Source organism: Leptonychotes weddellii, chromosome 1, assembly GCF_054177405.1.
Source record: "Leptonychotes weddellii isolate Sample4059 chromosome 1, ASM5417740v2, whole genome shotgun sequence".
In the NCBI taxonomy this organism is placed as follows: domain Eukaryota; kingdom Metazoa; phylum Chordata; class Mammalia; order Carnivora; family Phocidae; genus Leptonychotes; species Leptonychotes weddellii.
Window position 1 is genome coordinate 61,796,597 of NC_138369.1, and position 25,312 is coordinate 61,821,908.

General features: G+C 40.4%; 1 protein-coding gene across 1 annotated transcript; it reads left to right on the forward strand.

Annotated features, from left to right (window-relative positions):
- The first annotated feature begins 4,548 nt into the window (after window positions 1-4,548).
- Window positions 4,549-24,657, forward strand: LOC145722402 (uncharacterized). Its single transcript, XM_081825492.1, has 3 exons — window positions 4,549-5,155; window positions 21,233-21,293; window positions 23,787-24,657. Exons 1-3 carry the CDS (start codon window positions 5,004-5,006, stop codon window positions 23,886-23,888), a joined length of 315 nt encoding a protein of 104 aa, XP_081681618.1. The 5' UTR covers window positions 4,549-5,003; the 3' UTR covers window positions 23,889-24,657.
- Window positions 24,658-25,312: the final 655 nt, after the last annotated feature.

The window sequence follows — 25,312 nt, forward strand, 5'->3', positions numbered from 1 at the left end:
CTCTGAGGCTGGAGTTGACCCCCATGGCATATAGTCATTGTTCAGTAAATATTTATTAAACGAATGCACACATAAGGGAATACCTGTCATCAACTATAATGATTCCCAGGGAAAACAACACTGAGGACTGTGAGGATATCCTGCCCCGGAAGCAAGGGTGGAGCAATAATTGGGGGAACGGGCATCCTGTGTCCCCTTCTTTTTTCCTCCCTTTGTCACTGCTCCCAGTAAATAGGCATCTTTCCTTTTTTTCCTAAAGAATACCAGAGATGAAGGGAACTTTTATTTTTACATTTTTTGAAGATTTATTTATTTATTTATAATTAATAAGAGAGAGAGCACACTCCCACGAGCGAGTCGGGGGAGCGGCAGAGGGAGAGAATCTTCAAGCACACTCCCCACTGAATTTGGAGTTTGACATGGGGCTCGATCCTGCAACCCATGAGATCATCACCTGAGCCAAAACCAAGAGTCAGATGCTTAACTGACTGAGCCACCCACGTGCCCCATCTTTTCTTTTTTCAATCTACCAGGTGTTGAAGATTTAATTTGAATAGTTCCTATGTATGCTGACGTTAGCTACAGTTGGGAGGCTTTCTGAAACAGCTCCTCTATCCTTTATCCTGTTACTCTATGAATCCTTGCTACTCAAGTGCAGTGTGTGGACCAGCAGAATGAGCCTCACCCAAGCTTATTAGAAATGCAAAATTGCAGGCCTGGTCCCAGGCCTACCAAGTTAGAATCTGCATGTTATCAAGATCCCCAGATGATTCATCCACAAATGTGTGAGTGGCACTGCTGTAAATGACTATAAAGACAATATTTTACGTCTTATAAGCAATAAAACCATAAGAGAAAGGAAAGACGTGTATATAAGTAATTGTTCACACCTAGGAGCTAGATAAGAAAAGCACTGTCTGGAGGGATGCCCCAGAAACTCCTACCTCCTCCACCCAGTGAACCCCTTGGCACCCCTTCCTTTGGGCTGAGATGCCCCTGTTGGATGTCCTTTTCATGACGCTGACTGCATCAGAAAGGGAGCTGATCCATGTCTTTATGATGATGATATAGTAAGAGGAAGATTTGCCCTTTTCTTGATTTTAAATCCACTGCTGCACAACTGTTGTTTTTGAAAAGGTTACATACATATCTAATAGAATATTTCTTAAGAGGAATTAAAGACTCCTTAATATAGAGATATGTATTTTATTTGGAATCCATTTTATGATCAGGACTTCTCCTTAACTGAACAGTTCATTACTTACCTGAGCACAAGAAGTATTCAGGTACCGGGTGCCTTATTGTAGGAATTTAGAGATGCTTGTTAGAAATACATGAAGTGCGATACTTTATAGCATGGTGATTCTCAAACTTGAACATGCATCAGAATCTTTTGCAGAGCCCATGGAGAACAGGTTATTGAGCTCTATCTCCAGAGTTCCTGATCCAGTCAGTCAGGTGGGCCCCAAGAGTTTGCATTTCTAACAATTCCCAGGTGATACTTCTGTGGCTGGTCCCAGCCATACACTTTGAGAACAACTATGATAGAAAAACTTCCTAGAAAATATTGGGCCTCTCTGATTAAAGTGGGTGATTTCTGTCTAGCCCAAGAGCCAGCTTCAGCCTTTGGCTTGATTTCATTTTGATGATTACATTATTGTTTGTTACTGCAACTTTAGCCCAGGAAATCAGATTTCTCTTGGGGGGATGTCTGATAGAGACTGTAAATTATCCGTCACAATCTCTCCTCCCTTTGTCTACGGTGGTAGAAGCCCTGATATGTGGCAGGGCACATGGCTTTCCAGAATAGCAACTTCATTTCCTAGACTTCTTGCTTCCAAGTGTGGCCATGTGACTAAGTTGTAGTCAGATGTGAGTGTAAGTGATGTGTGTTAGTTTCTGGGTCATGCCCTTTCAGGGAAAGGACATCCACCATTTTCCTTTCTCCATCCTGCTCCCCTGAATGGGGATGTGGTGGGTACCATCTTGGACCAAGAGAAAAAGCCAAGCAGATATGCTAGAGAAAGAAGACAGAAGGCGACTGGGTGGCTGACATTCTGGAACTCCCATGCCAGACCAGCCTGCTAGTGGCTGGACTGTTAGGCTAGAAGAAATCACCATTCTTACTGAGGCCACTATTATTTTGAGTCCATGATACAGAAGCCCAACTGATATTCTAACTTATGCCAGAGGATATTTTGACTCTTCTATTTACTGGAAAGAGACTCTGAAGATTTTTCAGGATATAAAACCATACAAGAGTTTGGAAGAGCAGTAGGGAGAACTTATTCTTTGTTTTGTTGGATTTTTCATTTTTATGTGTTCAAAAGGAAAGGGTACCTAGCCACTTCAAAAAATAATTATGAAAAAGGGTAGGATGAAGCTGACAGAGAACAAGATCTAAAGAGGCTTAATGTTAATCCAGATCAAATCTCACAGAAACTGGATCTGAGCACAATGTGTCTATTATCTATATTGTTTTCAGGTCAAGAGCAATGCTTATGGGGCAAATTTATAACACTATCAAAGGGGGGAATATCACAGTCTCAGGCACCTGGACTTGAGGAAGGAATTTGAAATAAAGTCTTTCATGATAGCTTTGTGGATAAAACAGAAAAATGTGGGTTGGAGTTCACTATGGGTAGACAGAATTATGTCTGGTTGATCTACTCTACATTGAATGTTGCTCAATAGTCCCATTCTAACTAAATGTATCATCCAAGTTACTTTTTTTTTTTTTGAAGATTTTATTTATTTATTTGAGAGGGAGAGAGAGAGAGCATAAGCGGGGGTGAGGAGCAGAGGGAGAGGGAGAAGCAGACTCCCTGCTGAGCAGGGAGTCTAATGAGGGACTTGATCCCAAGACTCTGGGATCATGACCTGAGCTGAAGGCAGATGCTAAACCGAGACTGAGCCACCCAGGCACCCCTCAAGTTACTTTTGATAGTAAATCACAGAAAACCCAGCTAATAGTGGCTAAAGTAGTAAGGACACAGTTATTTCTCCTAACAAGAACTCTGAAGGGGAGCATAACAGGTATAAGGGAACATGGTAAAAAAGATGTGACCACTGATTGACCTGTGAGCTGGACCTGGGCACTTGGAGGCTCCTCACTCCCTCCCCTGTGCTTAGAATGTGGGTTTCACTTGCCTTTTCTGCTCACAGAGTTTGCTCCAAAGACACAGCCTTGAGATGGTGATGTGGTGTTGAGAACACCTGCATGATATATGTGACTGAGCCCAGTTAGGACCTCTTTATAAACTTTTAGCATGGGGATCTATTCATCTTGCTGCTGCCCTAGACAAGCCTTCCATGTAAGTTCCCTTTGCTATTATTAAAATTGCCACCTACCAACACGGAGTGGCCGGTCTCTTTCTTTGGTCTCTCCCCTCCCTCTGCACACAGGGTTTCAGATTGTACCAGATTATACCAGAAAGCTCCCCAGAAGGTCGTGAACCTACAATAGGCTAGTTCAAAAGTTCCTCCATCTTCATCAGATTAACTCTATTTTCATGCTTGTGACTTCATAAGTCACAAGATGGCTGCTAAAGCTCCAGGCATCACAATCACCTTCAAAGGTAGAAGTAATAGAGTGATCAATGTTAAGGGAACACAACTTAGGTTGACCTTGCTTTTTTGTTTGTTTTAATGGGAGCAAAATATTTCCCTATATTCCTTCCTCTCGAAGATGTCCCCTTATGTCTCACTAGCCACCACTAGCTACAAGGAAAGCTGGCAAATCGGGTTTCTGGCTTTTCTTAGCCTCTATAATTGAAAGAGAGTGAAGAATAGAAAGTTGGGAGAAATGGCTATTGGATGAGTTGATGAATTATGCTTGCCACACTGGGAAAGAGACCTTTTGCATTATTTGTAGGGTCTTGTAGTGCTAATATGAGGAGAGCATTGATTAACAACTTGAAAAAAAAAGGCATGAAAATCATGACTATAGTATTTCCAAATGATAGCCGGTGAGGACAGTTAATATCTTGGATGATAGAATTTGTTTTCAGAAATTATATTTGTTCCCAAAGATAAAAACTTTACATATAGATGATATACAAATTATCTAAGCACAGAGGCCTACCTGGCAGGGCATGAGTTAACATGAAAAAGCCATTGGGGTTTGAACTGGTCACTAATTCCAATATGAGTAACTGAGAGAGGGAGAAAATCTGACAGAATTCACACAAATAAAAATACACAAATTGTGAGTAACTCAACTACAGGTAGTCTTTCTCCTTTTATTTTTTGATGATTTTATCTCTATGTCTTTCTTTCTTTCTTTCTTTCTTTCTTTCTTTCTTTCTTTCTTTCTTTTCTTTCTTCCCTCCCTCTCTTCCTCTCTTTCTCTTCTCTTTCTTTCTTTCTTTCTTTCTTTCTTTCTTCCCTCTCTTCCTCTCTCTCTCTCTTCCTCTCTTTCTCTTTCTTTCTTTTCTTTCTTATTTCTCTTTCTTGTAGGCTCCATCCCCAGGGTGAGCCCAGGGTGGGACCCAACTCATGACCCTGAAATCAAGACCTGAGCTGAGATCAAGAGTCCAATGTTCAACCGACTGAGCCACCCAGATACCCCTTTATCTCTATTTCTAGGACTCATTTATTCATTCATTCAGGATAGCTTCATTGACCATATCCTGTGTGCAGGACATAGTGCCCTGAACTGGAGAAACAGCAATGCCAAGATAGCAAGCCACTAAATACGTACAATAGTCATTTAATTAGAAAGTAAAATCCTACAAAAATGAAAAGTCAAGGAGACAAGGAAGCTGGACAAATGGAGGTTTCGATTTGGCCTTGGGGATGCGGGAAGATTTCTCTGAGGAAGTAGTAATCCTGCTGAGGCTGCCTGGGCACGGGAGGAAGCAGATAAAAGCAGAGAAAACCCGCACTTCCGGAGAGGCTGACGTGGGGCGGAGCGGCCGAGTCCTGCGTGGTTCCCAGAGTGAATCCGAAGGGCGTGGGAGGGCTGTGGGAGGCAGGAAGGTATCTGGAGAGAAGGCTGCGAAATGGTGCCAAGGCGGGTCATTCGCTGCTTTATGGGCCGTGATAAGGACGGTGATCTTTACTTGAAAGGCATTGGAATGCCCTGCTTCGGCCTGTGGAAGGGTCGGCGTGGACAGAATGAGCTGGAGGAGGCAACATGGATGCAAAGAAACTGGTTAGTAACCTTGCGCTGGGATAGCTGAGACTTTGGGAGGAGAGAGGAGAGAGACTTAGGGTCTGAAGATGGATTGGATGTGGGGTGAGGGGGAGGGAGCTTTCAAGACTGACTTCTAGGGTCTGGATTTGGGGCACTGAGCAGATGGCTCTGCACTCCCTGAGAACACGCTGAGTGGAAGGTGTGTGGAAGCCGACGAGGGGCTCTGTGTGCACAGAGGGATTTACAGGCCTGGAGCTTGGCAGGAAGGTCTGGGTGGCGATGGAGCGTGTGCTCAGGTGCTTACAGACGCAGAGGCGCGAGGGCGTGGGAGAGGTGTTCAGGCAGAGAGCGCAGGGAGGGAATGAAAGTAGGTCTAGCCCGTGCCTGGAGGAACCGACAGCCAAGTGTGAGATGAGGAGGAAGACCTGGCAAATGACCCCGCGGAGTGGGATGTCGGGAGGTGGGAGGAAAACCAGGAGGGCCTGGCACCGCAAAGCCAGAGAGTGTTGCGAGGAGGAACACATGCATGCATGCTCAATGCATGCTTTACCTGCAAAAGGTTTGGTGGCCTGGAAGGAGCCAGGGCCCTCCTTCCCTCCTCCTCATCTGAAATTAAAATACATTCCCCCAACTTGGGTATACTTAATGAATAATGTTTAAAATTCCCTATGCTGGGGGCGCCTGGGTGGCTCAGTTAGTGAAACGTCTGCCTTTGGCTCAGGTCATGATCCTAGGGTCCTGGGATCCCCACTGAGCGGGGAGCCTACTTCTCCCTCTCCCTCTGCCCCCCTACTCGTGCTTGCTCTCTCCCTCTCTAGTACGCTCTCTCAAATAAATAAATAAATCTTTTAAAAAATAGAAATCCCTATTCTCAGTATTTAAATTGTGTGAATTTAACCTTTGATCCATCTCACTTTGTAAACTACTCAACCTAAATTACTTTTTGGTGATTATTTTTTCCCCCTCTGTGAGCCAGTGGCCCTGAATAGAAAACAAGTTTCCAACCCCTCAGCTCTAGAGGTTTGCATTTCAAAAGACCGTACGGCTGCCGGCTGGGCGCTGCCCGTGAGTTTGCAGTCAGACCCGCCTTTTCACTTCCTCTGCCCGGGGAACAGCCGGGGCGCACCAAACAAGGAGGGGGTGTTGACCTTGAGTTGGCCCCAATCCACTGTGCATTTCAAAGCAGATTAGGAGACACTTTGAACAAGCCCTCGCCTGCACATCAGGTGTCCTTCCCTGCGCCTTAGGTGGAACTAGAGATGAGCTCCATGAATTGTTAATGCGGATCTGAAACTGGGCTTTCAATAATTCCTGCCCTGGTCCCTTCTCTGGGTGCAAAATCACATTCCAAAGGAGGGCAAAAGGCGGTCCTCAAAAGAGAACCCCTGGATGTGATCACTGACAAATAAGAGATGAGAAATTTGGGGGCAAAATACAAGCTTATTTGGTTATTTTTTGCAGGTCACTAATTTTTCATTCCAAATGGGTTCGTACAAGTCTTGCCTGATAGTGTCCCCCGTTTCGGGCTGCTGGGGATGATGTCTCGTGAAGCATTTGGTCTGGTATCTTTCATATTTTTAGTGGCCGTGGTCAAATAATAGCTTTTGTTCAGTGGTGTACAATTTTGTGTCCTAAGGCACTTTAAACACACACACACACACACAACTTTGGCTTAGTAGACTTTTTATTTTTAATCTCAAACACTTGCTTCATGTTGCTGACTTTCCATGCATTCCCCTCCCCGCCCCCACACCTCCCCCTTCCTGCCAGGTCCACTCACCCAGTTTCTTAGGCTACCCTTTCTTCCCTCTGCAACACCCTCCCTTCGCTCTTCCTTGCTACGTTACTCTCCAGGCATAGTGACACCTGGCAGTGAGAGAAGAAATGACCTACTGCAGCTGGGGAATATTTCCCAGCGATATTTGCAGTACTAAAATTTCCACCTCATGTCAGGGAGAGAATGGAGCCTACTCCTTGCAGGAAGGAGTTTCTCTTTCCAGTCTGAAAAACACATCAGCAGAGAGCACACCGAAAGGTTGAGGAAAACATTGGATAATCAGGCTTTCCTAATATAATATTGTTTGCACGGGAATCCCAAAGTCATAGGGTCTCTGATGGGCTCTGAGTGTCTTTTAGACACGTGGTTGTCTATATCTGATTTTAAATGGCCTTCAGGGGAAAAATTCCACAGCTTCTCTTGGTAACCAGTTCTAGTCCATAATAACAGCGATGAAAATGAGGATGGTTTACTCAGAGATGTCAATCTGACGGCATCACTGTCAATTAATGAAGAACCTGTGGGCAGCACTGGACTGTTGCACATCTGGTTTTTCCAAGTCGATTCCTCTTTTCCAACTCTCTCATTTTAGCCTTCATATCACAGCCTCAGCAGGCCAAAGGCCCTTTCTTTCCTGCTCCTAACACAGTTCTCTTGCTGTATTTTAAAGTAGTTTCTTTTTGTTTGGGCCTTAGGGGAGAAGAGGCCAGTTGGCTCCTTTCTGCTCTGGGTTATCTGGGTTATAACGAAGAAATTGTTCTTGTTATTTCTATGTGTCTAAAGTTTGTACTTTATTACATACTCCATAGGATTGGCATTATTAATGGAAGTCACAACAAAAAATTAAGACAGAGCTGCTTATGATCTTGCCACATCAGTGGCTCAAATATTTCGTTTGTAGGAGGTTCCTTCTAGTATTTGTCCATATGTATATAAAGCTTTCTACATCATTTTTATTAGATAAAACTTAATGTTCTGTTTTTCAAAATTGAACAATTATAGGTTAAGCATTTGCCTTCTCCTCAGAACTATCTTATAAATCAGTGCATACAAGTCCTGTATTGGTTTTCCCATAACTCTCATAACCATTCTCTTCTTATTTGGGCGTTTAAATAATTTCTGATTTTTAAAAACAAAATAAGGAACATGATGTAAGGGCAAATAGAACTCCCCAGCAAGCCCAAAAGAGGTTGGAATGAGCAGACACAGACTTTTAAATAGCTATTACAAATATGTTCAAGAATCTAGTGGAAAAGATAGGTAGCATGTGTAAACAAGTAAAGTTTCAGCAAATACAAAAAACAAACAACAACAGCAAGACACCAAGGAAAATGTTAAAAGGAACCAAATGGAAATACTAGAACTGAAAAATATCCTATCAGAATCTCTTTTAATAACTGGAAAGGATCAGCGAACATGGAGGCAGGTTAACAGAGATTATACGAGCTGGAAACAAAGAGGAAATAAGGATGAAAAACCAGAAAGTACATCTGGGACCTTAGGGACGCTATCAAATGATCTAGTAAGTACAGAAGGAGTCCTAGAAAGAGAGGAGACAGAGAGCAGCCAGAAGAAATATTTAAAGAGGAGATGGCCATGAGTTTCGCCAAACTGATGAAATGGAACAACCCACAGGTCCAAGAATCTCAGTGAACCCCAAGCAGGATAAATTCAAAAGAAACCATAGGCAAACCCGTCAACTTCCGAAAAACAGAAATAAAACTGTAAAATTAGCCTGGAGAAAAAGATACAGTACTTATAGAATAATGGCAGATTTTTCGCTAGGAAAATGTACATAATGTACATATATCTATACACACATATATATTCTGTAAAAGATTATTGACCATTTAAAACATAGTAATAAAAATGTATTGTGGAACTATGATATATATAGAAGATATAGAAGTAACTTATGTGCCAAGTTCACAAAAGCCAGGAAAGGTGCTAAATAAAACTAGATGGTTATAAGTTTCCTGGATTATTCCTAAGGTAGTTTGACATTATTTTACTGTGATAACCAAAGATTCGCATTTAAATTTCTAGATCAATTGCTAAAAAGTAACACAAATTATATATTTTTTAAAATAGAAGGGATAACATGGAATACTAGAAAAAACAACAACAGAACAAAACTTGATTAACCCAAAATGGAGGAAATTAGGAAGAAGAAAAAAGAGATAAAAGACATAAGAAAAAATATGAAGATGCTACCTTAAATTCTACCCATAGCAATGACATTGAATGTAAATGAACTAAATGTTCTACCTAAAAGGCAAAGAATCTCAGATTATATAAGGAAGCAAGATCCAATTATATGCTGTTTAAATGAGGCCAACTTTATTAAAAAAAATAGGTTGATAGTGGGTGGGCGCAGATATACTATGTAAACAGCATAAGAAAGCTGGTCTGGTTTTATTACTATCAGAAAAATAGATCATATTACCAGAATACTACCAGAAATTCATCAGTAAGACAAAACAATCCTAAAAGTGTATACGTCTAATGATAGAGCACCAAAATACTCAAAGCAAAATTGATAGCACTATAGAGAGAAACAGACAAATCTGCTGTCATGACGGTTATTGAAAAGTCCTGTAAGGCCCTTTGTATTCCTAACTCATACATGCGCATATGGACACTCCCAGACTGATCAAAATCTCTGGAGGACTTTTGCAGGTAGCTCGTGCTTCTAGAGCAACAAGAGAAGAGGAGGTTTGGCCCATGACATGACCAGATGAGTCCTTTACTGCAGAGCAATCTTGGAAGGGGTCTCACTTCTGGAAAGATATGAACACTCAGACCTCCCAGTTGCCAGGTGGAACCTTTACCCTCAGCCATGAAGAACTTCCCATTTCCGCCAGTGATGATTTATTGGTTCACTATGATGTAGAAAATGTGGGAAAACTCTTGTTTTGTCATTTTGTTCTTCCTGCCCCTCCCTGATTCCCTCCCACTGACTTATGTTCCAAGTGGAGCATTCTATAGTGTTCCTGGGAGTCTGAGCCACTAGGGCCCTGACCATTTGGGGCTATTCTGTGGCAGCCACTGGTGCCGTATTGGACCTACTGCTGGCTACAAGGCTTTTCTCCAGGTCATTCTGGAAATGTTATGCGGGTCTGAGGGCCCTGCTTGACGGTGTGAGTTTGGTTCAGCCTTTGGTGGTGCTACCAATTATGCAGGAGGTGGTGGTATGGGCCTTCTTGTAGGCAAAAGACAACTTGTAGGGAGAAAGAACCTGGTATAACTTTTATGAAAAATTGAAATTTCTGATTTCAGGAATATTAAGAGAGATTATGAAGCACTAGAGAGTCCTTTTTGAAGGAGGCCAGCCTTGAGACCAAGTTATCAGAAATGCTGAGCCTGGAGGCAAATAATAAAAAATGGAAATTGTTCCTTCTTGAGGTAAAAATAGACTTATCAGTAAAAGAGTAAAGGCAAGAGAAATTGAAATGTCCAGAATGAGAGGTGATGCTCAGTCACTAACAGACGAATCAAAAGCTGTTCAATACCAAGTGGCTGAGGCCAAGACAGTTATAAGGTTCTGTTAGAAGAGCAAAGAACAGTTAAATGACAGCATTAAAGAAAAGTGTGGACGAACATGCCCATCTTCAGGAAAGCATAAAACTACTTTCAGAAGGATCAAAAGGATAAAGAGTAAAAAACTCAACTCAATGGGGTGCCTGGGTGGCTCAGTCGGTTAAGCGTCTGCCTTTAGCTTGGGTCATGATCCCAGGGTCCTGGGATCCAGTCCCGAATCGGGCTCCCTGCTTAGTGGGGAGTCTGCTTCTCCCTCTCCCTCTGCCTGCCACTCCCCCATCCTTGTGCACTCTCTCTCTCGCTCAAATAAATAAAATCTTTAAAAAAAAAAAAAACTCAACTCAATGAACAGAAACAAAGTTGAAGGCTCTAAAGCAGAAGTTCTCAAATTTTTTAGTATCGGGACTCTTTCCATTCTTAAAAATTATTGAGGACCCCAAAGGGCTTTTGCTTACATGGGCTGTATATCTATTGATATTTACTGTATCAGAAATTATAATGGAGACAATTTAAGGATAGCATTTATATGTTATTGTGTTTTTCGTAACAATTAGCTGTACAATTATTTGTGATTTATGTATTGATTATCACAAACCTCTTACATTTTAAAAATAAATCACACCTTTGGAAAAATGACAAATTTTTCCAAAAAACAATGAGAGGATTGATGTTATCCTACATATTTACAAATTTTTTTTACAAGTCTGGGTTAATGGAAGATTGCTGGATTATATCTGTTTCTGCATTCAATATGTTGCAGTATGTTGCCATAACTCAAATATATGAAGAAAATCCTGTCTTAGATGGAAAAGGGAAGAGTATGTTAATGACCTTTTTAGATAATTGTGGATATTTTTCTTTGTTATTATACTAAAACTTGACAATTGTTTATGAAAAGGTAGTTGCCATGTGGAATGTAAAATTTTCATGCTCTGTTACATTCAAATTAATTGGTCTATCTTGCACTTTGAATAGATTTTTTTTAACCTGTGCATGACATTGTGACATTGTGTATCAGCCAGTTAAAATATATTGGTTTACTGACTTATTTGAATTTTCTAAATGTTGACACACTTCATTATAAAATATTAAAATATTATACTTGTTAATAACACCACTGATTTAATCAGAAAAGTCTTTTTAAGTATTGGGAAGCTGTCAAGCTCATGTAACAGATACAATTTTTTTCCAAAATTATAATATTCATTTGAAAGCTTGAATTTTATCATTGACAAAAAATACTGTCAGTTGTTTTCCTGGAAGTGACAGGCTTACTTTATTTATATTCAAGAAAATGTCTACCACATACCTAAATCTGTATAGTTGGTCTGCTTTTCTTTCAAGTAAAAGTAGTGTTCTATGAAAAAAAAAGTGGCTAGTTCAGCTTGCGACTCAATCGGTTGCACACATGCTTTCCCTCCAGATAATCATCCTACTTTAGCATGAAGTTGAAGTGTTTTATGCTTTGTTCCCATTTTGTTCAAGATATTAGAACAACATGTATCAAAGGGTCACATTTTAGTAAAATTTGTAGGTTTTGTTTCTGTTTCATTAAGTCCATTCTTAAGTGGAGCTGGCTTTAAAAAAAATTTTTTTTAACCAGAAATTGCAAGGTGATAAAGAATACAATGACTACTATTACAGTTTGGTGCCTCTATCTTGATTCATGTTAGAGTGTTGCCACTTTTACCCATCATTCTTTCTGCATCATCAGTGCAAATGTCACATGCAAAAAAGGAAGTAATATTTTAGTATTAGTATAAATAGCCCCTCTACAAGAGTCTTGGGGCACTCCAGGGGTCTACAGATCACGCTTTCAGAACCCCTGCTCTAAGGCATGGGTGGAAAAAATTCTACATGAGAAGGAATGTCAAATCAAGACTCTGGCTATATGACTGCTGAAGATGGTAGTTTGGGCTGCTGTCCTTGGAAAAGAGCACGGATGATCCATGACCAGTCAATGTGAACTTTGAGGAAACTGATTAATGCTGCCAAGCTAAATGCTTCCTTATAAACCCTTGAAGTAGAAAATAGCCAAATGTGTGTGTGTGTGTGTGTGTGTATACTTATATATACATTTTTTAAAAGATTTTATTTATTTTATTTATTTATTTAAGAGAGAGAGAGAGAGAGTAGGGTGAAGAGCAGAGGGAGAGGGACAGGCCGACTCCGCCCCGGGCCCAAGTCCAACACGGGGCTCGATCCCATGACCCCAGCCTAAATCAAGAGTCGGATGCTCAACCGGCTGAGCCACCCAGGTACCCCACCAAATACATATTTTTAAGCACTTGGAGACAAGGAAACAATCACTAACAGATTATATTGCAACTCTACAAACAAACAAACATCAAACAAAAATGTATTGTTGGAATCAGAAACTGCAGAGATTTAGTGAGGTTCCAAAGCTTCAGCATGATCTTAAAGACCAAGCTATGTCAAGTGATGATAAGAAATCTCCCAGGAAATTATCCTGTAGAGGGAGAAGAATGATTTAAAGACTGAAGAGAAAAGTTACAAAGCGGAGAGAGGCGTGAGCCATGCCACCAAGAGCTGGGTGCCAAAGTGAAACAAAGAACAAAACAGGGCAAAACCAAAAACAATCCAAAGCTCTAGGAGACGAAACAGAAGGACTTATTTGTCCTTTGAAAAGCTAGCTCATTTCTCTTGATAACAGCACTTAAATGACAGGTACAGTTTAGTCTGGTCAAATAAACCTCTATGACTCAGGGAAGAAAATGCATGTGAAAGACCAAAATCAGCCAAAGAAGATGTTAAATTTGAGATTTTAGAAACAGACCCTCAAGGCCTTAATGATCCAAGTGCAGCATTTGGTAGAGGCTCCAGAGAACCAGGGAATCCTCTGGGTCATTATGTTATCAAGACAGGAGGTCTCGATAATATAAGGATGAGTTTAGGGATTCAAAGTTCACTGTTGCCCTGCATCACCAGATGTTACCGGATGTCATTTCCATGGGATCTTGAGCCCAGGATGATATAGTGTCCATCAGGCCATCCATATCCTGGTCCAGACTTTCCTCCCCATGTGCAAGAAAGAGTTTACCCTTTTGCTTCAGACACTGGTCATGTTTCTGCACCAGTAAGACTCATAAGTTTTAATGGGTCTTTTTATGAGGGAGCAGTTGGTCCACATCTTTAAAATAGGGCCTGATGGGACCCATCCTGAAGATGCTTTTGGTAATTTAGGTCATCCTGATATTTACCACCTGCAGGTGAAGTAGGTGCAGGCTTTTTCCCTCAACCACATCATCCATTTGAAGGTCCCGTGCTGGGAATGGACCTATGGGGGTATATTATGAGAAAAGGACCTCTTTTATCTTCCTGTCCTCCAAGAAACATGTATGAAGTCCCCAAAACTACTTCCCAAAGGGGATTTTCCTGGCCCTTCATCGTCTACTAGTGCTGAGGAACATCTACCCACCAAGAAGTTTCCTTGCGACTCCTGCCAGCAGCTGGATTTTACCCCTCCCGCCAAGGGGTGAGTTCCCTCGGGCTGAGTCAACCTGCCAAAGAGCCTCTTTCTGTCTAAACCAGGACAATCATGTTAATAATGTTTCTGTCATTTTCTTAAAGACGTTTTGAATTCTTATTTAGTTTAACAGCTGTTGTTTAAGTGATCGTACATTTCTTCAAATTGAAGCTTGATAGAATTCTTAGGATAGTATTTTATAAGTAGTGGAGTTGTTTTATAAATTAGAATCTTATGAATGAATTATTTCCATTTTATTGTACTCTCTAGGTAGTAGAAGATTTGTATTTTGACTTGATTAACCAGTCCAGCATAACACCAGCTATAATAAGCATTTTGCATGAATGACGATACACATTTAAAACCGTGAAGGCCATTTTTCTTTGCTAAGAATTATTTTTCTCTTACAGTATTGAGAACATTGTGAAAGTTGTTTGAAGTTTCCTGAATAAATTTTCATTAGTTTTAAAAAGGAGTAAATAAACAAATAAAGTGGTGTCAAAGAATGCTTTTTTGTTTCAGAGTTGTTGCTGGGGTGAAAGTGTTAAGTGCCTAGGCATCTAAAGAAGGTGCCACATCACCCATGTGATCCTTCCTAAAGGGAGATCCAAAGAACTAACTCTGCCCTGCATAGCTCATCACTCACCTCTATTCTATATGTATGGGAAAGCAGAGGAATTGGTGATGTTACTAGTGGGACTCTGTGGAGAGTTTCTTCTGTGGACTCTGTTTCTTCCCATTCCTCTCCCCGCACACCTTAAGCCAAGTGAGCGGGGGCCTCAACAGAACTGGAGGCATGTCCTGCTTTGGGGAACACAGCCTGGTGTCTGGTCCATGCCTAAAAATATCTAAAGGTGAGAGGCTAGTTGTAGCTTCACTTGAGGTCAGAGCACTGAGAGGGTGGTCTCAGAAGCAAGGGGCACTTTCAGTGGTGGTTGGAGCAAGGGTGGCTCTTGGAAGCTCACTGAGCTTGTTTTGAAGCATCCTGCCCAAGATGTCTGCCTGTGCCAAAGTGCTAACCAACAATGAGAGTTTCTGCTCAACTGGTACAAGATAGTGGGAGACCACTGAGTGGGGAGTTCTCCTCCAAAAGGGACTAAAGAGAAAGGGTGACTAGTATTGTGGTATCTCCCCCCCACAGCTCTGATCCCAGATTTACATTAGTCAAGTAAGACTTTTCACCCTTTTTACTGCACTTCCTTAGCCTCCACCTTAAACAGGGAACTGATGAGGGAAATAAAACAAAAAATAGAAAAAAGCTGTCTCCCTTCCTCCCTGCCCACCACTGCCTCTCAATCTTCATTGAAGGTTTCTAAGCTCAGATCAGAGCAAAAGTTTTAAATTAAATGAGATTAAAGTTTTGATTCAGATTTTATTAAATATTTTAATACCCCCAAATAAGACAGTTTTCTATTTTTAATACTTTAAAGTGACTGAAAAGTCTATAGGATCTGTTTCAAATATCATCTAACTTAGAAACAAATGTTTAAAAAAGGAAAATATTTCAATATTTTGCTCCCACTAGGCTTGGACTGTTAAATATGTTCACTACAATAACGATGAACATCCTTGGGCATGGACTTTTATTCTTCATTGGAGCAATTTCCTTAAGTTGAATGCCCAGGTGTGGAGTAATGGGTCAAAGGTTATGAACATCGTTATGGTTTCAGATAACCATGTGTTTACCAATATAAACTGCCACTAGCAACATAGGAAAAATCAATTTCTTGCCAAATTTCATTGAACCATAACCACCCTTGTGAGATGTCTCAAGTCAAGGTCATTATAATATAATGTAGAAAGTAGAATAGTGTTCAGAGCTTCCAAGTTTTCACTTTGCACCTATGACTATTATCTTTGGGGAAAAATATACATATATTCATGCAGTTTTTGTTTTGCAAAAACAAAAATATGTTTATATAGTACATATTTGTAGTCACTTTGTTGTATCTTCCCACATCGATACACAAGTTCTGCCTTAATGGATGTTCCAATTTCTTTTAATAAAAACAATAATATACATTAAAAATTCAATGCTGGGGAAAAATCATATTAAATTTCTCATAATTAATTAATTAATTAATTTTTACAAACATTGAGGTTTTTTTGTTTTTTCTTCCACTCTCTTTCTTTATTATTGCATTCTGTATTGTCCATTCTTTTCAGGGTACTATGTTGTGCCATGTAGCATTCATTTATTTAATATATAGCTACTGCATATACAAGCTTGAATTAACAAACAAACAAATATAGCATCTGCCCTCTGGAGTTTCTATCCTAGTGGAGTTCTCTTTCACTTTGTACTTTGCCTTCTAAAGATAAGTTTAATGCTTAAACCCAAAAGTTTGGCCCTTAATTAATAGTGATCTTCCTAGTAGCAACACAACATGGGACAATTAATCAGATACATAAGTTACAGTTGCTGAGGAAATGCAGTTATTCACAGTTCTGGGAATGGAGAGAATTTTTCCTGTGGGTCTTCATTAAAGAGATACCTTATGATGCAGAGAACAGTGTTCTCAACATTATCTCATTAGCACAAACTAAATTTCATAGCACTGTTTTCTATTATGTTTTTCAAAACAGATCAATAACCTAATGCCAAACACAATTCAGAAAAATAAGTTCTCTAAGGAGTACAAAGCTTGTGGACCAGGCACACAGCTTTCTGACTTAACCCAATGACATAATTTAGAGAGTCTAGAGTCTAGATTTCAGATAATAGAAGAATATATGGTCCACATAGGTTTCCTGGAATCCTCCATTAATAATATCTTGTACAAAAGAACTCTCTATGAGAATTGGGTAGCAGGGTGGTTTGAGAGTATACTTCTTGATGAGTGTAGATATTCTATGTCACTAATTTAGAATGCCTAAGGATATTTTAATAAGCTCTGCAATATGTTAAACACTGTACTAGGAACTTCGTGTAGAAAGGTGGATCAGATACAGCCCTACCCCCACAATGCTCATAGTCTGAAAGGGAACCAAGATTTATACACAAACAACTGTAAGATACTAAATTTCAAGGGCTTTAAGAAGAGTCCAGATAAAGGCAATTCATTCATTCATTCAATTAACAAATACTTATTGAGTGCCTTGTATTGCCAGGTAGTGTGCTAAGTGTTGGTGATACAAAATGCTTAACAATAAGATGCCTACCAACAAAATTTTAGAAAATGAAAAAAAAAGTGTCATTTATAAAAGCACCCAAATACCTGTTAGTAAACCTAACAAAAGACATGAAATATCTTTACAAACATTGCAGAGAGAAATGAAAAAAAAAAAAAAAAAGACCTAAATAAGTAGAAAGATATACTATGTTCATAGATTGGAAGACTCAGTATTGTTAAGATGTCAATATTCACCAAACTGATCTAAGTTTTATGTAATCTCAGTCACCATTATATTGGTTGCAAATTTATCAAGTTGTATACATTAAAGTATCTACAGCTTTTTGTATATAAACAACAACTGCATTAGGAACTTTTTGGTAAACACTGATAAGCTGATTCTAAAATTTGTATGGAAATACAAAACACTTAGAAGAGCTGCAGTAAGCACATTGAGCCCCAAAGACGCCTGCACCTTAATCTCTGGAATCTGTGAATGTTATGTTACATAGCAAAAGGATTTTGTAGGCATATTTAGGCTATGGACTTTAAGACAGGGAGGTTATCCTGGATTATCTGGATGGGCTCAGTTGAGTCATATGAACCCTTGAAAGCAAAGAACTTTCTTTGGCTGGAGGCAGAAGAGAGGCAACAAGAAAATTAGAGAATTTGAAATATGAGAAGGAGTCAATGTGCCATTGCTGGTTTAAATATGGAGGAGGCTACCTGATAAGGAATGCAGGGGGCTTAAAGAGCTAACAGAGGCTCCCCACTGACTATAAGCAAGGAAACCGAGACCTCAGCCTTACAGCCATAAAGAACTGATTTAAGCCAACAACCTGAATGAATTTGAAAGAAGTTTGTCACTGAGAACGTGCAAATACAAGCCCAGGCTGGCTGATGTCTTGGTTTTGGCTTCCAGAGTAGAGGAACCAACTAAGCCTATTCAGACCTCTGCTCTACAGAACTGTGAGACAATGAATTTGTATTGTTTTAAGCTGCTAAATTTGTGATAAATTGTTACGGCAGCAATAGAAAACTGGTACGATACCAAAGGCAATCTCAAGAACAAAAGTGGAGGACTTATGCTCCAGAAATCAAAATTCCTACCTTCTTGGAAACTACACTTTAATATAATGAGAACTTAAGGAGGAGAGGGTACAGCATTTATCAAAAATTGTCATGAATTATGTTAGGTATTTGCTCAGTAGGGCACTTCCCAGTTTGGTTTCTTATTATGTCGTTAACGGGCACTGCTTATTTCTACTTTGCCAATATCATTGTTCCACATTGAGTGTGGAACACTTTCTCCCCTTGTCCTACCTAAATTCCACTAATGATTCCAGGTTATAGGCTCTATAAAAAACAATAACAAGAAGAACAACAAAATGAAATTTCTTTGAGTATTTTGGACCATGTTAATTGCATTCTTTTTTGGACTCTTATTATATTTAGAAAATCATAGAGTTAAGCATTTATTCTCTCATGGGTGTTATTGTAATCAATCTATTTTGTGGTACCCTCATGCCTAAGAACTGTCCCTCTCTCTACCACATAGTTCCAGGTGAAAGAATGGCTTTGGAGGCCACGTTTGTATCTTATGACCCTTTCCCTCTCTTGCCACAGATTGGATTGGGATGGACCCCAGGCCCAGGATCTGGGCTGATTGGATTCTCTGGAGAAATTGAACCAAGTACTCCAGAGACAGGGTGTGGTAGTGTGTCACTTAGTGGCCTCCAGTGTACCTTATCTCCTAAATAGGTGGAATAAGTTCCACACCCTTGTGCAGTCCCCTCCCTGTGAGTCTTGGCTTTAACCAAAAGAATGCCACAGAAGCTATGCTGTGTCAGTTTTACTACAATGACCATGTATTCATGCTTATAATTGTAAAAGACATCAAAGTGTAAAATGGAGCTAATGGCACCATAGAGTTGATCTGAGAGTTAAATGAACTTATGTTCATGGAGTGTCTTGCCTGGTGCTTGCTACATTGCCTGATAGTTAATTGGGGGCATAAAAATGTGAGTTGCATTTCCCAAGTTAATACTTGGAGACTGATGGTTTTCTGAATTATTCTTCAAGTAGTGTAGTTATTGAATGCCCAATTCCCTTAGACTAAATATGGTTATGTGTGCCATAAATGCTAAGAAATTGGATGGAGTCTGTGGCCCCAGAGAAATGCCAGAAAACCTGCAAAAAACACGTAAGATCAGATCAGAGGCTGTGCTATACGAGCATGATGAACCAACTGAGCTAACGAGTTTATAGCTCATGGGTCAACCCATAAAACAAACTCAAGGCTGCTCACAGAAGGCTCTTTACCTTCCCTGCTACCATGTGAAGAGACAAAGTCTTGCCCTCCCTTGAGTGCCAAACTTGGAGCTGAAGTTCAGCTCTTTAATCCTCTGCTGTCTTGTGGAGTTGTGTGTCAAGGGATAATAAACTGAGAACTCACCATGAGCCAGATGTTGGTCTAATGGCTTGATGTGTGTTCACTTATTTCATTTTCCCAATATCCCTCATGAGATGGCTACTTCAAATAGCCTCATTAAGAGATGAAGAAACTGAGTTAGGAGAGGTTAAACCGCTTTACTTCAAACAACTAATTAGTAGCAGAGCTTGGATTTGACTTGGGCAGTCTACCACATTTGTGTTTTTATCACAACATTTACATGATCAGCTATGGAATGAGAAATCTCAGCACGAGAATCCCCTGGTGTCACAAATTGTAGGTACCCTGAGAACAATCACAGAACCCTGCTTGGTCAAACTCAAAGATCAAGTTTGTTTCTCTACTTACTTTTAGACTGCTCTTTTCCAGCCACTGAAAAGAACTATATCTATGACCTTCTCCTTGTCTTACTTTGTGGCATTTCTCTTCCTTCTAGCACACAAAGGTCAAGGATGTGGTGGGCCGTTTTCTGGGCATATCTTTGGGCCAAAAGTAGCTCTTTTAGGAAGCTTCCTGGGCCCTGTGATGGTGCTCTATCCTTTTAGGTTCCTGCACTTGAATATATCCTTCTTCTAATTTCTCTCCCTGGTGTCCAGCCATGGTAATCTCCACAAATTATTTCTCTAGTTACTAGTCTGATTAGCTAAAATATAGGCATGGTTTTATATCTTGTTTAGTTTCTTTTGTTCATATTCTTTCCTCTACTGCCTGACTTCCCATTTTTCTGTTTCTTGTCAGTCAGTTTCTGACATTTGAACATTAATATCTACACTACCTCCATCTATGTTAAATTTATATAAAATGACTCTTGCATGTACATCTGAAGAAATGGACTATTTGTCACATACCATTCACCAAGGTTTTGCTTTTCCTACAGTAACTTACTCATGATGGGACATTCATTTGTAACGGAAAGTGGCCTTCTTTTTACAAGATTAAGATCTGAAAACTCGCACGGACTTTCTCCAAATTCCCACCTCTTGGTGTAATCTGGAGTTGTTCATATCTTTCAGTAGTTTAGTTCTATACAGGAAAAATTTGGGGACCAAAAGAGATGCCTTCTCTTATATACCAGGCAGATCATTATTTTCCTACCATGTTTGCTCACAGAATGGAACCTAATCTCAAAATCCCTTAGCTATGTTCTGAGATCCCTGATGAGTTAAACTTTGATGGAGTGAGAAATTAATCAATTTCTGCTTCCAAGGTTTCTGTGAGTGCTACCAGACTATGCAAACTCACAGAAGCTTCTAACTGATATACAGTAATAATATGCAGGAAGACAGTGGCATCTCCAGTGGGACTGTGAGTGATCTTAGAGCATGAATGGCTTAAGATTCCAGATAATGGTGCTGGTATTGGCATGTCTGCTCATCTGTTCAGGAAAGCATACTCTTAAAATAGGTAATTTGAAGGGAGGTGTCTTAGCTTGGGGTCCCTAGAAGTGAACACAAGACAGAGATTTGGGTGCATGAGACTTCAGGAATAGCCTGTCAGGGAGTGGAGGAAGCAGGGTTGGGAAGGGGAAGGATTCAAACAAGGCAATAATTTTAGGAAAAAGTCTAGCTTGACCTTGATCCATGGGAGCTCTGAGTCATAAACAGTGCCACAAAATTGTCTTACCTTGAGGCAAGGGGTTTCATGATTATTATTATTATTATTTACCCCCTTATTAGTCAGTTACCTGCCATTGTTTCCCTCCTCCTTTGGTTGTATCAACTTCTAGGCAGCTCCTGGCCAGGTGGCTGTCTTCAGCCAAGTACAATTCTCTGGCTAAAGTTGCTCAGGTAAGCCATTAATAGCAACAATGCTGCAGCTGGGTAATGGGCACGCCAGCTGGAAAAGGGTTTGGGCTGATTCAGTTCCTAGTGATGGCTCACTTCCAGGCTGGTGATGACATCTTCTTGCTCTAAGGTCAGATAGTAAAATGGCAGAACTGAATAAAAACTTAGGTGTTTTCTTTCTACATAACTCCAGCATGTAGTTAAAGACAGGGAGGGTCTGAATCAGACTAAAATCTTCCACCTCTGTTTTCCTTTTAACTCCATGGTCATGGTCAGCGATAAGAATTTATATGTGAGGCTCTGTTGTTAAATACATGTGTTGGATCTCATTTTAGATTTTAGAGAGCCAAGCTGTGGAATCACATCATAAACTTGAATGGGGGTCTTTATTGAATGGGGATGGGAAATCTTTTGGATGAAGAAAAGAATAACTAACTTATTGTATATCCAAAGAAAAGACAATTACAATGGTATGTGTCCATAGCACTTTGGTTTTAGAGATTGGGTTTGTTCAGAAAATGAAGGAAATTATTTAAATAACGCATTGATCGTACTCTCAAAATAAGAGCAAGTAGAAGAATAAAAGGGAAAAAAGAGAAGATAGTTGATTAAGGTGGAAAGTGGAAAAATTTCTTGAGTGGAATGACAGAGATTTTAGCACATAGTGTAGGCAGATAAGAATTGGAACATGAGATCTTGGAGGCCAGATTAAATGTATCTAAGAATGGATGGGAGAAGCACATCCATCTAACTATCCCTTCTTAATGAAGGGATTGCTATATAATTGCTCTAAGACCAGAAAAGGTAAGTGATCTTAGGGAGGCGATGGGTATAATTCCCCCAGGGTTTCCTGAGTTTAGGAAGCCATTGGGGGATATCTCTATGCAACTGCAGATAGAACAATTGGGTATGCACCCCTTGAGGTGCATACCTGAGACAGCCATGCAATATTTGAACAGGTTTGAATGAGAAGACCCTAGAAGCCAGGATGAAACACTCACAGCACTGAGTCATGAATTGGAAGGTGGTACAGTTATCGTAGATGGGGAAGCAGGAATTGCCTGTGCCCCAGGGAACCTGCCAGCGAGATTTATGGAATTAGGATCCTCTCAAGGGAAGGCACAGGACAAATGAGAGCTACTAGAGAGGCAAGATAAAAATAAACGAGGTCAGTCCTGAGTTGGCTATTGATCTGATGAGGTCATGCCTCCTGAGTGGGATTGACCGATTTAGGAAAGTGAAGATAGATAAGATTTGTTTCAAAATTGTATGCTTTGGAAAACTGCTCATTCCTTGACTTTGTATCAGATACTCTGGGGGATCCCAAAAGACGAACTCTAGAGGAGTAAGTTAGAAAGACAAATGTCTGGGCCAGAAAAGCAATATGAAAGCAAACAGAATGAAAGCACTAGTCAGCAAGCAGTTTTTGAGCTCTCAGTAGGGAAGGCTAGAGGTCCCTTTAAGAGGCAAGGTAAACTGCTGACTTCTGAGCTGAGGCTTCTGATGGGAACAGAGGGACACAGAACACCAGTGGCCCATCTCACTCATGCAGAAAACAAACGGAACGGAAGGAAATGTTAAAGGCCAGAATTTTCAAAAGCAGAAAAAAGATAGGCTCTCCAGGAGCATAAAATAGAGGTATGGTCTTAGTGGGTCCCTGGACATAGGCCTCAGAGCCATCCCTGGCAGCATCCTGAAGATGCTGAAAATGAAACTGGCAGAATCCATGTGGGGTGGAGGTTGTAGAAATAAACACAGGCCATCCAAATGAGAACAGAGATTCTTTCCAGAGTTTGTTGTAGCAAGGGAGTCAGCCACCATCACTTTGTTTGGTAGAAAGTCAAAGGCAAGCACAGAATGGGAGAGCCTTATAGGGAAGCCTTCAAATGACCTTTGATTGGAGGTTATTGGCGTGGGGAGGTTATTGGCATGGCATGGCATGACTGGAAGTCAGACATCTTACGCACCCGATTTGGCTTTTTCTGATTGGTGCTGAGCTGGAGCTGAGAGCAAATACTTGGGAGGCTGGCATGACTCTGACTGATTGCTTCAGAAGTTGTGGGTCTTATTTTCATTTATTCTCTCGCTATTGGCTATTTGTATATTTGGTCTTTCAAGAGTGAAACTGCCCCAGAGAGCAGGTTTCATAGGCCGAACATTTTCATAGTGGGACGACTGTGGCTTGGATTGGAAATGGGTATTCACATACAGAAGTGTAGAAGTGAAGTCCTTATTAGGAACCCATTCTCAATGCATCACTGGGGTGTCAGGGACCAGAGGTTCAGAGGGGAATGGAAAAGATGAGGTTTTGAATATGCAAGAGGAGAAAGTAAGTTACCTCCCTTAAGACCTGGTTATTGGGACTGTCGCCATGGCAAATTTCTAGCTTGCCACTCTCCAAGAAGAGAGCAAACATGGCTGGGTTCCTCTCCCCTCAGAAAAATATTGTGTCATAATTTAATCTCTTGATGTGTGATATTGCCCATTTAATTCTAGGGTCACAAGTCATGGATTCTGGACAACTCGTATGGTATGACTGGCATTCAAGCAAGGCTCAGACCAAGAGGACTTTTTTCAGGCTACCTTATCTTCAGATGACACAGGGGCTGTGCTATGTATTTTTATTGAAATAATAAAGATTAGATTAAATACTGGTTTCTGGGTATGCCATTGTGAATATGACAGGTAGAGAGTTTGTATTTTTAAAATTTGGGGATGTATGGCTGATGCTGAGATACTCTTATGCCCAATTAACACTTGAGACTCTTTAGAGTTGCATGAGGGATTTGGGTTCCATTAATGCAACTTTGGAGTCTGGAAGGAACTATTTTCATTGCAGTGGACAACAACCCAGTCAAAGCACTGATGGAACTCTGTCTTGAGCTGAGCAAGGCCCTTTGAGATGAAGCAGAAAAATAACCTCGGGGAAATTGATTTGGGGATTTTAATCCCTTGGAACTCCTACTAAAGGTCTTTGTATTTAAGTTCTTTGGGCTTTAATTTTATTCTGAGACTTTAATAATGGCAGGATGGTTGTATTTAAATTTGGAACATTACTATATTGTCGAGTGATCTTATTAACTTCTGCTGCTCTATATTGGATAATATTGCTGTGTGTGAAACAGGAAAGTAAATCTAACAGGGAGGGAACTTTCAGTCTAGAACAGCAGGGATTTGGAGTAGTTATTTAATTTACTGTCCTTATCTTTTTCCAAAGCTTTTTTTGGGTAAAGACTAAACTGTCCTCCAGTGGTCCTAGGAGATTATACAAAAAAAGCACTGTCTGATGTTCAGGTGTTTCATGCAGGTGAGAGCAGAATCTCAGGTCTCTTTAAACATTATTGTGAGAGATTGGGAGAAGGGGTTTAACAGTACTTGGTCTGGAAATATTTATCTTGGAATTAACAAGAAGTGAGTGAGTAGGCTTTCATAACGGTGTTGTTTTGGAAATATCATAAAGGATGTGGTCCTCCCCCTTTCAATCAGTGAATGGCCTCAGGTTGGACCCTCCAAAAGCAAGCGTTGGGACAAGGATTTGGGTGCAAGTGGTTATTTGGGAAATCAGGTGTAGGAGTGGGGAAGACAGGAAAAGTAAAGAAACTAATTAAGAGATCATTCAGAAGAAGGACTGCTGTGGGCAACTAGGGGTCGGTTCTGCTAACAAACCTTTGAAATGAATGCAGAACACACCTTGAACTCTCCCCCTCGGAGGTGAGGATGCCGGGGAGCCACCCACCAACTTCTACTACTCAGTTGTTGGGAGCTGTGCCTGGCTTGTTAACTTCTCAGTGTACTGGCTAATTATGCTTCTGTGGCCAGAGAAATGTAGGGGTTAGAGATGGGAAACCATCACTGTATATGGGAGCTCTCTTCTTCCTTTCTTTTTTAAATTTTTTTGTGCAAGTATAGTTAACATACAGTGTTATATTAGTTTCATGTGTATAATAAAGCGATTCAACAATTCTATACATTATTCAGTGCTCATCACCATAAGTGTACTCTTAATCTACTTCACCTATTCA